We start from the raw sequence: 15,780 nt of genomic DNA on the forward strand, positions 1-15,780 counted from the left end.
CTACTCAGCAGCCCCTTTCAGGCTGCACATATGGCTTCCTGCTTTGCTATGAAAATCAGAAATTTGAGGGCAAACACAAGTGAAGGCCCCTTGGCCCCAGAGAGAGTCCTATTGAAGGGAGTCAGCGATTTATATATATATTGATGATGGCAATTCAAATAGCTGAAATCAGTTACTTCATTTAAATACTACAGGCTCATGAAAAATCACATTCATTCAGTAAACGCGTGGTGCCTAACAGCCCTCTAAGCCTTGAGTAAAGCTACAAAGAGGAATAATGAGAGAACTATAATTCCAAGGTAAACTTTACAGTGAGATGAATGCATAATTGGCTTTGATGTGTGGTCCGGTAGGTTTCCTGGTTTGTTGTTAGGTTAGTAAATCTAATAATTACATTACCTTTTTGGTTTCCAGCTTTATCCTGCCAAGAAGTCACCGACGATGAGGTCTTAGATGCAAGCTGCTTGTTGGATGTCTTAAGGATGTACAGATGGCAGATCTCTTCATTTGAAGAACAGGTGAACACCCTATTCAAAATCCTGCTCACTAATGCATTGGGGCCTGAGCTGGCAATGGTGGCAGAAAACTAGTCACCTTGCTGCCCCATGAGGAATAAATGCCAGTATTGACCTTGCACTTGTCTGGTTGGAGTTTACATTTCTGGGATGGTTTAGTATTCTGGGACCAGATCATGAACTTTGTTCCTATTCTCATGATCAGAGGAGAAATGCAGCCTTTTGTTTTTATTTTTTTTTACCCTGTGGGTGGAGAGGTTAACAAGATAGGGTTTAAACATATAGTTGCCAAAGAATGAGCCTCTTTTTCATTCTTTTTTTTTTTTTTGCCTCTTTTTTGTTGAGTGCCTTTGCATTTCACTGGTTGCCAGGAACACCTGGGTCCTTCAGAGAGAGGCAGGTGGCTTTACTTTACCTTAGAAAGTAAGCTTCAGCCTGCAGCCACACTAAGCTGTAGTGTGCATGGGAAAGAGGCAAGCATGGCTCCACGTTGGCCTCTTCCTCTCTAAACGCATCAGAGCTTCTGGCCCAGGGCCTTACCCTCATCTTGATTATTACTGATCTCATTAGTCAACAGTAGACTTACACTGCCAACCACTTCTCACTGTCTAGAGCTAGAGCCGTGGGGGATGTATTGGGCCAGGTGCTTGCCTCATGGGGGTTCTCTACTGTCATCCTTATAGCAACCCTGTAAGGACTCTTACCGTCCCCATCTTGCAGATGAGAACACTGAGGTTCAGAGAAGCAAAGTGATGCATCCAGAGTCACACAGCTGTTTTAGTGGCAGAGGCAGGATTTGAGCCAATCAGGTTCTCCAGTGCACACTGAAGTTCTGCCCTCTTCTGCAAGACATTCCTTTTCTCAGGGCCACATCCTTCCGTGATTCACTGTGATGGAATAGGGTTTGGGTCTGACTCCAGCCTGTCTTGGCATTTCTCTCCCTGGTGAACCCCTGCTCCTGCTTCAAGGGTTGGTCTAGATGCCTTGTCTGTGAGCCTCCCAGGAGAAGCTGGGCCTTCTTCAGGCTATAGCGCTACAGCTAGATAAAATAGCCAGGCTGCCACATCTGTCCCTCGAGAGCCTTATTTATCTTTGGGATCTCCCATCACTCTCTTGCTTGCTGGCGTTCATAGCCTAGAGGGGATTCATTCATAAGCGCAACAAATGTATATTGAGTGCCTGCCTCAGGCCTGGGTTTGCAGAGGCAAATGTGATTTACAGGGCTCCTGCTCGCAGGGAGTTTATATTCTGGTGGAGGACTGGAGCCAATAATGAAGCCATTTCAAGATGCGTTAACAAGAAGATAAGCATGCTTATCTTAATAAGATAAGATGTGCCAGTGAGAGTGTGGGGGGAATGTAGTTGGGGGAGGTGGTAGATGTGCCAGTGAGAGTGTGGGGGGGAATGTACAGTTGGGGGAGGTGGTAGAGAAAAGCAGTGGGGAGACTCCCTTAGGTAGAGAAGGCTCTTGTGGAGATGTTAAGTTATTGCTGAAGTCTAAAAAGAAGGGAAACCTGTGAGGAGCTGGGTGCCAGAATGTTCCAGATAGGACCGTACAGGGTGAGAGCCTTGAGGATGCCGTGTTTGGGGAAGGGCAAGGAGCCCAGCGTGGCTGCAGTCAGGGGCTCAGATGGTGGCGGGGAGCCGATTATGCAGGGCCTCAGCCACCCTGGACTGGAGTTGGGCTTCTACTGTGTGCAGTGGGGAGCCACTGGCGGCCTTGTACAGGGTCTGCTCCGACCTGGTCTGTTTGAACAGATATGCTGTACTGGAGGGGTCAAAGTGGGCCAGAAGGAGCAGAGAGGAAAGTTGAGAAGCCATTATAGGTGTCCGGGCCGCCAATGGCCTGGTTCAGACTGGTGTTGAGGTAGGGGAGACAGAGTCCTCCATGATTCAGGGTATGTGTTGGGGGTAGAGGACTGCCACTGCACCGGCAGGAGGTGGCAGGGGGTGGGGCTTATGTCAGGGAGGATCCTTGCAGGAAGGTCTCCTTCAGGAGGTACCTTTTCAGCAGAAATGTGAAGGATGAGAAGGAGGCAGCTGTGTGAAGATATGGGTGGGCTTCCCAGGCGAGGGCACAGGGAAGAGCAGGCCCTGATGGCTGGCTCATGGAGCAGAAGGAAGCCAGGGTGCAGCGTGGCGAGTGGGGCAGGGAGCTTGAGGGGCCAGATCAGGTCCTCAGGCCTCATGGGCCAGCTGAAAAGGGGGGATTTACCCCACCAGTGAAAGCCACTGGGAACTTGAAAGCAGAAGAGTAAAGGCATTTGCCTCTTAAAAGATCACCCTGGTGAGTGGAGGGAGAGCCCAGCAGGGTCAGTGCCATCTGAGTTCGGAGGAGGAGAGACTCACCCATCCCAGAAGAGCCAGGGCTGGCTTTGGCTTTTGGGGAGAGGGGCTCCTTAAAGAGCTGCCCCCTGCCATACGTTGTAGCAATTCCATGTCCAGGTGTGTGCCCAGAAGAATTGAAAGTTGGGACTTCCACAGACACTGGTACGCCCACATGCATAGCTGTATTTTTTTTTTTTTAAGATTTTATTTTTTTTATTTACGAGAGACACAGAGAGGCAGAGACACAGGCAGAGGGAGAAGCAGGCTCCTTGCAAGGAGCCCAACGTGGGACTCCATCCCAGGACCCCAGGATCATGACCTGAGCTAAAGGCACCTACCCAGGTGTCCCTGCATAGCTGTATTATTCACAGCAGCCCAAAGGTAGAAGCAGCCCAGGGTTCATTAACACATGAATGGATAAGCAAAATGTGGGGTGTGTGTGTGTGTGTGTGTGTGTGTATACACATGCAATAGAGTATGTATACATGGACATACTTATGAAACACACACAATGGAATGTTACTCAACTTTAAAAAAGGAAGGAAATTCTGACATGTGCTATCACATGGATCAGCCTCGCAGACATTGAGCTTAGTGCAATAAGCCAGTCACATAAGGACAAACACAGTATGATCCCGAGAGTAGCCAGGTTGCCTGAGACAGAGTAGGAAAGTGGCCCCCAGGGGCTAGGGTAGGCAGTGGGGAGTCAGTGTTTGAGGGGGACAGAGTTGCAGATGGGAAAGGTAGAAAAGTCCACAGGATGGGTTGTGCTGATGATCACACAATAGTGTGAATGTACTTAGCCCTGCAGAACTCGTACGCTTAAAAGTGGTGAAAATGGCCACCTGAACATCGTGTGTGTATTTTAGCAGTAAAAAAGGAGTAGTCCAGTGGAGGGTCAGCCAGAGCTGAACCAGGCTCAGAGACAGGTGGTGTGAAGGCCCCCTACAGCTTGCTCTCCTTCTCTCTCCTCTTGGGCCCCTTAGTTAAGGTCCTTTGTTGTGAAAATATCTAGGATATAAATTTCCATTAAATGGGCTGGACCAAAAAAATAAAAAATAAATGGGCTGGACCTTGAGGAGGTGGAAAGGTGCAGGAAATCTGCCTGGCGGCCCACAGAGGGGCACTCCTGATGCTGTGTCCGCCCCGTCTGAACCTTCTTTACCCTTTGACAGGATGCACACGAGTTATTCCATGTCATTACGTCCTCCCTGGAAGATGAGCGGGATCGGCAGCCCCGGGTCACACATTTGTTTGATGTGCATTCCCTGGAGGTAAGCCATTAGTATTTTCAATCCATGTGTGAGGTTTGTGCGTATTTCCTAGGTAGAGGAGGTATAGGTATAATCTTTGTATAACCCTGAACTCAAAAGTAAGTCTCAGTAAAAATCAAGACTGGGCATGGAGCTGGGGTTTGTCTCAAGCTGCAGACTTTGCAATTGGTGACTGGTTAGGAGTGTTCTAGGCTCTTTAAAATGACTAACTGCTGCAATTTGTGTTGGCTTTGAGAAGAGAAGGTATTTTCCCCCTATTTAACAGAGAGGGCCAGGAACCATAGGAATACTAAATGAAGCCTCATTTCTCTGGAACATTATAAATATTAGGGAGTTGATTCAAGTTACCTAATGAAGGGAGGGGCATATTCCAGAGAGAGGAAATGTGTTTTGATAGCATTTGATGAAGGATGAGGTACAGTAACCAACCAGAGAGGATCATTAGGGCTACTTTTAGGATCTCTCAGTAAAAGTTAGGTGTAAGTGATGAAATCCACAGAGAAACTTGAAAGCTTTAGGAGCAGGGTGAGGCAGGTAAAAGGGATCATAGCTGGGTTCTCAGTGTGTTTTTTTTCTTTTCTTTCCCCTACAGCAGCAGCCAGAAATAACTCCTAAACAAATAACCTGCCGCACAAGAGGTAATCATCCCCCTTGAACTGTAACACATAAGATGGGTACATTTGAGATATGACAATGATTTGCTTGTTTTTTTAAAAACAAAACAAAACACCGTTTTTTTTCTGGTGACATTCTATCCAGCTTGAACTGCGTGTACTTGCAAAGGGACTTGGGTTTTAGAAACAGTTTTGCGTTGGTTCCCTTGGGCCATCCTGAATTGTTGCCTCACACTGAGGCCTTGCTCAGTTTTAATGCCTCGGAAAAAGTGATGGACTTATTTCTACTTCAGACAAGAGTTTTCTTTCTACCTTCTTGAATTGATCTCGTGAGGAACTTCTTAAGCCGAAATGGTCATATCCTCAGCAAATGATCACGGTCCTCCTTAGAAGGAGATTGTTGTTTTCTTAAGACCTCAACTTAAGGAAAAGATGCGTGAATTCCTTTGTGCATCAGTAGTAATAACAATGATTATCTGTTGAGCCCCAAACTTTTGCCAGGCACTGTAGCATCTCATTTAAGCCTCAAAGCAATGGTGTGGAGTTAATCGTGGAGATAATGGGTTAATAACTGTCCCCATTTCCAGTGAACCAAACCTCACAGAGAAGTGACTTCCTGGGTTATAAAACTAATAAAAAGCAAAGCCAGGATGGAGCCCAGGGCCACATGACTCTAGGGCGTGTGTTTCTGACTAGCTTCCCACACTGTTGATTCCTCCAACTCCCATCCTATCCAAAAAAAAAAAAAAAGAAAGAAAGAAAGAAAGAAAAGAAATCCCAGTTTTTCAGATTTTGCTTATTCTGATGATTTTTTGAAGTTTATCTCACTTTCTCAAATGTTCACTTGTGGTATCCTTCCTTTGACATCTCAAACATGTTAAGTGAGTGTTGGTGAAAACACATTATTCAACGAAACAAATTCTTTTTTTATTTAATTTTTTTCCTTTCAAGATTTTATTTATTTATTAAAATATTTTATTTATTTATTCATGAGAGGAGGCACAGAGAGAGGCAGAGACATAGGCAGAGGGAGAAGCAGCCTCCCTGTGGGGAGCCTGTTGCAGGACTTAATCCTGGGACCCCAGGATAACGACCTGAGCCAAAGGCAGATGCTCAACACTGAGCCACCCAGGTGCCCCTCAAGATTTTATTTAAATTCAAGGTAACATACAGTAGAAACTCCTTCCTTTAGTGTGGCCTAGCCACTATACAGAAACCACATTTAAGGACTTGTATAAATTCTCCTGTGAAGGAAATGGGTTGTCTTTTTGATGGAAAGCAATGAGGAAAGCTATTTCAGTTTACTTTTCAGGAACATTTGTTTCTGAAGAGGGAGTTGCTACGAAACACTGAATAGGACAGTGAGTTGAGGTTGGTGCCAAAGGGCTAGAGATAGCAAAGCAAAACACGTCCTGTGTTTCAGGGTCACCTCATCCCACGTCTAATCACTGGAAATCCCAGCATCCTTTCCATGGAAGGCTGACGAGTAATATGGTCTGCAAACACTGTGAACACCAGGTAAATACAATACCAGTGCTTGATATTTTTGGCAAGGTTTTCTTTTGAGAGCATCTGGAGAATGTAGACTGACATTGGTAGATGGCATTTGTAGTCACCTGGGCTCTGTGCACTTGTGGACTGACCACCTCCCTTTAGCAGGGCCCACATGTCATTTGACCCTCAGGTGGCATCTTCTCAGAGAGCAGCAGACCAACTGTGGATTGGCAGGAACTGAGTCTAGTTTGGGTCTGTATGTTTGCGGTAGGCACAACAGATTCTGTTGTTTGGTTGGGTTTTTGGTTTTTTTGTTTTGTTTTTACTTTAGTTTTTGTTTTGCTTTCAACATTTAAAAATAATTTTTATTTGAAAAATTCCAACTAAATACAAAAATAGAGAATTGTGTAACTGTCACCTTGATCAGTTTTAGAGTATTTTCATTCCCTGCTGACCCTGTCCCCACTCCCACCCTGTAAACCCTTCCCCCCTCCTCCCCCATTAGCAGTTACTCTCCATTTCCCCTGCTCTTCTAGCCTCAGGCAACCACTAACCTGCTTCCTGTCTTTATAGATTTGCCTATTCTGGACGTTTCCTATGCCCTGAATCATGAGGTCCTTTGCGACTAACTTCTTTCACTCAGTGTCATGTTTTTCTTTTATTCCTTTTATGTTGAGTGATAGTGATTGATTTTTCTTTTTATTTCGTTTTTTAAAGATTTTATTTATTCATGAGAGGAGGCACAGAGAGAGGCAGAGACATAGGCAGAGGGAGAAGCAGGCTTCCTGCAGGGAGCCTGATATGGGACTCGATCCTAGGTCTCCAGGATCACGCCCTGGGCCAAAGTCAGGAACTTAACCGCTGAGCCACCCAGGCATCCCAGATTGATTTTTCTAATATTAAACTAACCTTATGATTCTGGAATAAACTCTACTTGATTGTGATTATAATTTTTTACATATATTACTGGATTTGATTTGCTGATACTGTCTAAAAGAGGTTAGTGTCTGTGTTTAGGAGGAATATTGGTCTTACAGTTTTCTTGTAATGTCAAGTTTTGTTATGAGGATTATACTGCCCTCGTACCATGAGCTGGGAGAAGTGTTCCTTCTTCCTTTATTTCCTGGAGGACTTTGGTTAAGATCAGTCTTGTTTCTTCCTTAAATATCCCTGGGAAGACTTCTTATCCTGGAGTCTATTTTGTCTGGTTAGTTTCCACCTAACTAGTCTTCCTTCCTCCCTCCCTCCCTCCCTTTCTTCTTTCCTTCTTTCCTTCCTTCCTTCCTTCCTTCCTTCCTTCCTTTCGTCCTATTTTATTTATTTATTTATTTGAGAGAGAGAGTGTGTGTGTGTGAACAGGGGGAAGGGTAGAGGGAGAGAGAATCTCTCAAAAAGACTCTCTGCTGAACGTGGAGCCTGATTTGGGGCTTGATCTCAGGACTCTGATATCATGACCTGAGTTGAAACCAAGAGTCAGTTGCTTAACTGACTGAGCCCCCCAGGCACCCCTAACTAGTATTTCTATAGGATATCTCTTTCTGTTTTCTTATTTTTGACCTAACTTTGTCTTTGTATTTAAAGTGTGACTTTTGTAGATAGCATATAATTGGGTTCAGTTTGACAATTTGCCTTTTAATTGGTTTGTATTTATGTGGTTAGATTTAGGTCTGCTAGTTCACTGTTTTCTATTTGTCTCATAATTTTTTTGCTCCTCTGTGCTTCCTTTCCTGCCTTCCTTTGGGTTAATTGAATATTTTTTAGTATTCCATTGTAATTCCTCCATTGGCTTTTTAGCTCTACTTTTTTACATTTGTGTGTGTGTGTGTGTGTGTGTGTGTGTGATTACATCATGCACTTTTCACACATCATGGTATATTTAGAATTAATATACTTCAAACTTAGAAGAGTTCTATTACTCCATTTTTTGTCATCTATGTTACACCCATGTATTATAATCCTACAATGCTGTCATAATTTTTGCTTTAAACAGTTATATGAATTTAAAAGAAAAGGTTTTTTTTAAAGATTTTATTTATTCATGAGAGACAGAGAGAGACAGAGACATAGGCAGAGGGAGAAGCAGGCTCCATGCAGGAAGCCCGATACTGGACTCGATCCCCGGTCTCCAGGATCACGCCCTGGGCTGAAGGCAGACACTTAACTGCTGAGCCACCTAGGCATCCCTAAAAGAAAAATTTTAAAAATGTTTTCTATTTGCCATTTTCAGTGTTCTCTGGCCCCTCTTTAGTCCCAAGTCCATTTGATGTTTTTTCCCTTTAGCCTAAAAAGATTCCTGTAACATTTCTTACAGCTCTCTTGGCAACAAATTAATTTAGTATTCATTTATATGAAAAATGCTTCTGTTTTGCCTTTTTTTCCCCTAAGAAGTTTTGTTTGGTGCAGATTTGAGGGTTGACAGTGTTGCTATTGTTCAGGTTTGGTTTGATTTGATTTATTTGTTTTTTGTTTGTTTGTTTGTTTGTTTTTTTGACTGAAGTAATTTGGCACCTGTTTCCAGTCATGGTGTCTTGTTAGGAAGTGGCTGACCGTGGAAGGTCATCTCAGTTTGTGGAAGGGAAGATGAGCCAGGCAGAGTTTGGTAGCAATTGCTTTGCATCATTTTACAGTACACAGAAACCGTACATCCAGATGCCTCCCACAGCTGACTTGCTGTTTATCAATGAGGGAGAGGAAGGGGACAATAAGGTAGAGAGTAGTGCCGGAAATCAGACCTTCCAGGAGTCTTTACTGCAGTGGCTCCCCATGCCTTGCCCACTAGCTCTGAAAGCCACATTGTTCTTGAGCAACCTGGCAGGGGTGAAAGGAACCTCACAACTTCACCACCTCAGGCTCTCAAGCAGTGGCCGGTGAATTTCCAGCAATTGTTCTAGATAACACTGTTCTCCCTCCTTGCTCCCCACTGTCCCCCAACCCACGTACCTGCTGCTGATTGTGCACCTCCTTCTGATACTCACCATGGTCACCTGTGGCATTTGAAGCAGTCTACAGATTGCACTTGACCATAGGCAAAGAATACTTGACATGTGATGTGTGGCATCAAAGCAGGAAGATAGGCCCCAGAAGCAGGTGCATGTGAGGGTGACATCATCCCTTTGGGCAGAGCCAAATCCTCAAAGACCTTGTCTGCTCTTGAGCTTCCACCCCTCTTTCCACTAGTCAGAGCCCCCAGAGGAAGTTACAGAGCAGCAGAGCCAGGGCCCCACATCTCAGGGTCATCTTGTCTCCCAGCCACTCCTCACCCCCAAACTGTGGAGGAGGTGCCCGTATGCCTGGCTTGTTTACTTCCAGTTCGTCACTTTAAAGGCATTGTTCTGTTGGCTTCTGGCCTCCACCACTTTTTCTTTTGTTTTTCTTTTCTTTTTTTTCTTTTCTTTTCTTTTCTTTTCTTCTTTTCTTTTCCCTTTTCTTTTCTTTTCTTTTCTTTTCTTTTCTTTTCTTTCTTTTTGTTTTGTTTTTAGATTGCATTTATTTATTTGACAGATAGAGAGAGAAAGAGAGCACTCCAGTAGGGGGAGCAGGAGAGGGAGAGGGAAAAGCAGACTTAACCACTGAGCAAGGAACCCAATTTGGGGCTCAATTCCAGGATCCTGGGATCATGACCCACGCCAAAGGCAGATGCTTAACCAATTGAGCCACGCAGGCACCCCTGGTCTTCACCTTTTCTAGTGCACAGCCCATATCATTCATATCATCCTCCTGTTTATAAAGTGTCATTTTTCTTTCTCTGCCTACGAAATTTTTCTGTTGTTGAATTTTGGCAGTTTGTCCAGTTTTTGCCCAGGTATCATTTGCATTTTATTTGCTTGGAATTTGCTGAATTTCATAAATCTGTACCTTTATGTTTTCACCAAATTTGCACATTTCTTTTGGCCATTATTTTTCCAAAATTGTTATGCCCCATTGTCTACTTGTTGGTCTGTTTGATATCGTTCCACAACTTGCTGAGGCTTGGTTCATTTTTCTTCAACCTCTCCTCCATGTCCTTCAAATTGGATAATTTCCGTGGACCTGTCTTCAAGTTCATGGACTCCTTTCATCTTCACTTTGCTTGTCCAGTGAACTTTTCATTTTAGTTATTGTTGTATTTAGTTGTATAATATTCATATGGTTCTTCACCATTTCCATTCATCTGCTGAGACTCTATTTGCCTCCAGGACTAAATAACTGTCTTCCTGTTTATCCTTGAGCACATTGATCATAATTCTTTTTAAGGTCCCTGTGCTAATTTCAGTATCCAAGTCATCCATAGAATCCTTCACCATGGGTCATGTGTTCCTCTTTATATTGTATGTCTAGTTATTTTTTTTATTGCATATTTAACATTATAGTAGGGGCTTTGGATTCTGTTCTGTTTCTCTGAAAAATAACAAATTCTGTTCTTGAGTGCAGTTAACTTGGCTGAATTCAAAGCCAAACTGTCTTCCCCACGTCAGGGAGTAAATTCAGTGTAGTTTTTTCAGCTTCTAGCTTCTGCTTTTTGCCAGGCTTCTGAAGTTTCTCTGTGTGTGCCTTGGAATCGGGCAGGGTTTATACACCGATTTGGGGGGTCATCCTGTCTGTGGCTGCCCTCTTTCTGGGATTTCCCCCAGCTTCTCTACCAGTCCTGAACTTTGTCTTCTGATACCTCCATCCAGTAAGACCGAGGCTTTTTGCTACCCAGCACTGAACTGTGTAGACCAGGGAGTACCCTCCTCAGGCAGAAAGTCACACAATGCAAATCTCACTGTAGAGTTCCTGTTTTCCCAAGAGTTGGCAGTAGCTCTTCAATCATCCAGACAGTTGTGTTTTGTTTTGGTCCAGAATTTATATGCATTATCTCAAGGAGAGCTAGTCTAGCCAAGCTCTTCTGCCATCACAAAATGCAGCAACTCTTACCCTATTTTATCATCTGGGTTTTTTTACAGTTAATAACCCAACAGGAACATGTTTCTGTATACTCACACATTACTATGCTGTTTTTTTTTTTTTTTTAATAATTTTTTAAAAAGTTTTTTTAAATTTGACAGGGAGCCCAAGCAGGGGGATGAGATGCAGGCAGAGACAGAGGGAGAAGTAGACTCTCCAATGAGTAGGGAGCCCAACGTGGGGTTTGATCCCAGGACCCTAGGATCATGACCTGAGCCAGAGGCAGTCACTTAACTGACTGAGCCACTCAGGTGCCCCTTGCTACAGAGAGAGAGGCAGAGAGATAGGCAGAGGGAGGAGAAACAGGCTTCATGAAGGGAACCCTATGCGGGACTTGATCCTGGAACTCTGGGATCACATCCTGAGCTGAAGGCAAACGCTCAACTGCTGAGCCACCCAGATGTCCCCACTATGCTATTTTTAATAGAATGTTCTATCCTGTGGACATAATTTATTTAATCATTCCTTAGAAATTTCAGTTATTCACATTTTGATGTTATAAATAATGCCTTGATGAACATCCCTATAGTTTTGTCCGTGGTTATTTCATAATGATAAAATCCTTACATTTCTGGGTCAGGTATATGCGTTTACAGTTATCTTATAAGCTGCCCTTTGGTATTACTGTATCTCTTACGTTGACAGTGTTGTTTGTCCTAGAATTTGCTTGTAGGTAAGTATACTGCGTTTCATTATGTCAGTGTTGGGCATCTAAATATTAAACTGTTTCGTAGGCATGTATGGTTCCCATCTCTAAAGCTCTGACTTGAACCTCCATCCTTTCTGGATTTTCTGCAATGTTTGTTTCAGAGTCCTGTTCGATTTGATACCTTCGACAGCCTTTCACTGAGTATTCCAGCTGCCACGTGGGTATGTACCAAGCCAAGCAATGGTTTATTTGGGGTCTCTTTTGGACACACTGAAATCCAGCAGGCTTTGAGATACTTTTTTGTAGCTGAGGTACTATGCATTACTCAGACACATGGTTAGCTGAACTGTCTTGGTGATTTTGTCTGGTGCCATGGCCTGATTTGGAGGGAGAAGAAAGTAGATGTTTTTTTCTCTGGCTGCAGGAATTTTGGCTCCCCTATCCTCCATATTAATCTCAAATTCAAAGATACCTCAAACAGTGTGGAACTCCATAAGTGTTATGTTAGTGTTATGTCCTCGCAGTCTTGTATCTACTCATAATAACAAGTCTAGGATGCTTTGAGCTCCATATTTGCTCAGGGAACATCCAGTTGCATCTGTGACTATTTGCCTATATAAGCAAAAATAAGGCTCTGGGATCACATTGCCATCCATTAGTAGTTTCAATGTAGCTTGCCTTTGAATTACAATCGTGAATTTTGTTTTCCGGTGCTAAAGGGGCATCCGCTGACCCTGGACCACTGCCTTCACCACTTTATCTCATCAGAATCCGTGCGAGATGTTGTATGTGACAACTGTACGCAGGTATGCCTCTAACTCTCAGTGTCACCCTGGAGCCAGCCTGTGTGTCCTGATATAGCACCTCTCACACCACCACTTACCATTGGCCTGTGCTCTTCTGGCTATACCCAGATGGTCTTTTCAGCCACGGCTACGTAACCTGGCTAGGAAATCAGTAGTCCGTGGACCAGAGCTCTTTCCCAGATGAGTTTTACTTCATCCTTAGAATGTTTACAGGGAAAATGTGAGTGCTATGCTTTGAGATGGGACCTCCATCCCCCCACCACTCCTCTTCTCGCACCCTGCCCTACCGACACTCACCTGCCTGACTCTCCTGAGCATTCACGTGCCATCCTCTGAAGAAGAGGAACCACGTGGAGAATTTATGAAGATACAAAAGAAAATAGATGATGCACCTGTTTCAGAGTTCAGCATCACACTGTCATTTCTCTTGCACCCACTGTCACTGTTACGTAATGACTAAAACAGTGAGAATAACTCAAGATTAACTGGGTAGCTGAGCTCCTTTAGCGGGTCAAAGTCAGGTGCCAACTGAATACAGGTGTAACACAAACCTGGCCTGTGGCTCTCCATAGATGTTTCATTTCAAGAAATTCTGCAAAGAGGTTTTCTTTTATTTCAGATTGAAGCCAAAGGGACGTTGAATGGGGAAAAGGTGGAACACCAGAGGACCACCTTTGTTAAACAGTTGAAACTAGGGAAGGTGAGCCCATCTCCCCATCTCACATACCTTGTCAGCTTTGCTCTGCGGGGTGGGGTGGGAGGTTGCCCCCAACACTCGACCACTTCCGGTTTCTCTTCCCCCACCCCCACCCCACAGCTCCCTCAGTGTCTGTGCATCCACCTCCAGCGGCTGAGCTGGTCCAGCCACGGCACGCCCCTGAAGCGGCATGAGCACGTGCAGTTCAATGAGTTTCTGATGATGGACATCTACAAGTATCACCTCCTTGGGCACAAACCCGGTCAGCACAGCCCCAAACCCAGCGAGACCACAGAGCCCACATTGGACCTGCAGGATGGACCGGCCACCCCCAAATCAGGTGTGTGCCTGAGGAGCTACTGCACACAGCTTGTAGCACAGGGAAAAGGGATTTGGTGTCACCACTTTCTGGGCCCCTTGTGCTACAAGGGGAGCGAGTCCAGTGGTTGCTTAGATTCTTGAGAACAGCAGGATTGGGGGTATGGGAGGGAAAAGTCCTTGAAAGAGGTTAAGCTTATATAGTAACGAGGAGTTTTAAAAACGGTATCAGAGTTGAAAAAATATGGGAAGAAAAGCTTAAGATTGCTTTTTGATATTTTGACTGAATGATAACGGGCTCCCAGCATTCCAGTGAATTTCTTGTCCCTGCCCCTGCCCAGTAGGGTCATGTCGTTTATACACATGTGGGGAGGAAAGGCCTGGCTTACGATCACTTCTTCGCTACTGAGTTCCTTATTGATCTAGTCCCACTGCTTTCCTCACCTGAGACTAATTGCTGAGTCGAGCCCTCGTGGAGCAGGAAGCTCTCATGACCCTCAGTCTTTTGGAGGGGAAAATCCAGGCCCAGAAGGTGAAGTGACTGCTCACAGGGCAAACATCAGTCCACTGGGAGAATGGGCACTAGAAGGCAGCACTGGGCAGTTTTTGAAAGCTGTCTTATCTAACACATTGAGGGCTTCAAGCCCAAATTCCCCACCTGCTCCTGCTCCCAGTCAAGCTGGAGGCCTGTCTTCCCTGCACCCTGATGCTCCTGACCAGGATCCCTGGCTGCTTTTATTCTTTCTCACATCCATAGTTGTGTGGCCTGACAGGACACCATACAAAGGGAGACTGTATTTTGCCTTTTTCCAGCGGATCAACAGGTGAACATCAGAGGACCCACAGTGGGAAGAGGGCTTAGTCTTTGGCTGCTGTTTTAAATCCAGGACTTCACCCTGGATCCTTCCTCTTCCGCGTGGGACTGCGGGTCTGCTCATTGCCACAGCATGCTGTCTGTGGCAGTCAAGAGTGGCCTACTTGGTACTTACAGGCCCCCACATATGATATTTGAAAGGACAAGAGAGATCAATATCTCCATTATTTTATCTACACGCATCAACATTTATCTACGCGGTTACATGTTGGTATTCTTTAGTATCTGGAGATGAAAGAATAAAGAACATTTTAGATTGGTGGTTCTCACCAGGGAGCTTTGTTCCCTGGGAAACATCCAGCAGTGGCTGGTGGCGTTTTTGGTTGTTATAACCAGGCTATTACTGGCATCTGGTGCGTAGAGGCCAGGGATGCTGTGGAACATCCTGCAATGCCCAAGAGAGGTCCCACAGCCAAGAATTAACCAGCCCACGTGCCAGTACTGTCAAGGTCAAGAAACTTGCTTTAGATTGAAATGCCAGTAAATTAGCTACAGCGTAACTCTGGTGTATCTTTAGCAAATAGGGACAGGAGTCTTCAAGATTCACAAAGCTGTCAAAGTGAACAACAGACCAGGAGCTAGATACACTTTTCCTACTTGTCATTTAAAAAGTCAAGTCAAGAACAAAAAGGGGCCCCTGGTGGGTGGCTCAGTTGCTGAAGTGGCTGCCTTCGGACCAGGTCATGATCCCTGGGGGTCCTGGGATTGAGCTCTGCTCAGCGGGGAGCCTGCTTCTCTCCTTCTCCCCCTGCTCGTGCTTGCTTGCTCTCTCTCAAAAAAAGGACAAAAAAAGGTAGGAATCATCCTAACACTAAACACTAATTGTTTTTTTTCTTTGTAGCATTGTTGGGGAGTTAAATTCAACGTAATTGAAGCCACGCTGTGTTCTCCTACAACTGCTGCTACTTGTAATTGCCTTGGGCCTTTTTCTCTTGCAGTTCTGAGTCAGCCCGGGGGCCCCAAAACACAAATTTTTATGAATGGCGCCTGCTCCCCATCTTTGTTGCCCCCCCTGCCAGCCCCGATGCCCTTCCCGCTCCCCGTGGTTCCTGACTACAGGTGAGCCGCTCCGGAGAAGCACATTCTTCATGTCTCGTAGCTGCTGGTTTTCTTGGTTTCCCTAATCAGCCTTGCAAAAACAGATGACAGTGTAGACATTTGTTCTTTCATCTTGAGGTGCAACTTGACTGTTACACATACCTGTTTATTTTTGTTCAACATGGAAATCACTTGTTATGTATATTACATGTGGGAATGCATGTATAAAGTATGAAGGAGGAAATTT

The 15,780-nt window shown here is 44.8% G+C and overlaps 1 protein-coding gene across 3 annotated transcripts in view; it reads left to right on the top strand.

Moving 5' to 3' along the window:
* USP30 (ubiquitin specific peptidase 30) overlaps window positions 1–15,780 on the top strand; it is a 28,006-nt gene that overhangs the window by 9,491 nt on the left and 2,735 nt on the right. Inside the window, exons 4-12 of one of the 3 annotated variants that reach the window (XM_041729168.1) lie at window positions 415–518; window positions 4,019–4,117; window positions 4,710–4,755; window positions 6,155–6,249; window positions 11,962–12,021; window positions 12,520–12,606; window positions 13,226–13,306; window positions 13,454–13,643; window positions 15,434–15,554. In XM_041729168.1, coding sequence (XP_041585102.1) covers window positions 415–518; window positions 4,019–4,117; window positions 4,710–4,755; window positions 6,155–6,249; window positions 11,962–12,021; window positions 12,520–12,606; window positions 13,226–13,306; window positions 13,454–13,643; window positions 15,434–15,554 — 883 coding nt within the window. Of the gene's footprint in view, window positions 1–414; window positions 519–4,018; window positions 4,118–4,709; window positions 4,756–6,154; window positions 6,250–11,961; window positions 12,022–12,519; window positions 12,607–13,225; window positions 13,307–13,423; window positions 13,644–15,433; window positions 15,555–15,780 lie in introns of all 3 variants that reach the window. The other 2 variants (XM_041729166.1, XM_041729167.1) reach the window with 2 other exon arrangements.

The sequence above is a fragment of the Vulpes lagopus genome, chromosome 14 (genome assembly GCF_018345385.1).
Source record: "Vulpes lagopus strain Blue_001 chromosome 14, ASM1834538v1, whole genome shotgun sequence".
Classification (NCBI taxonomy): domain Eukaryota; kingdom Metazoa; phylum Chordata; class Mammalia; order Carnivora; family Canidae; genus Vulpes; species Vulpes lagopus.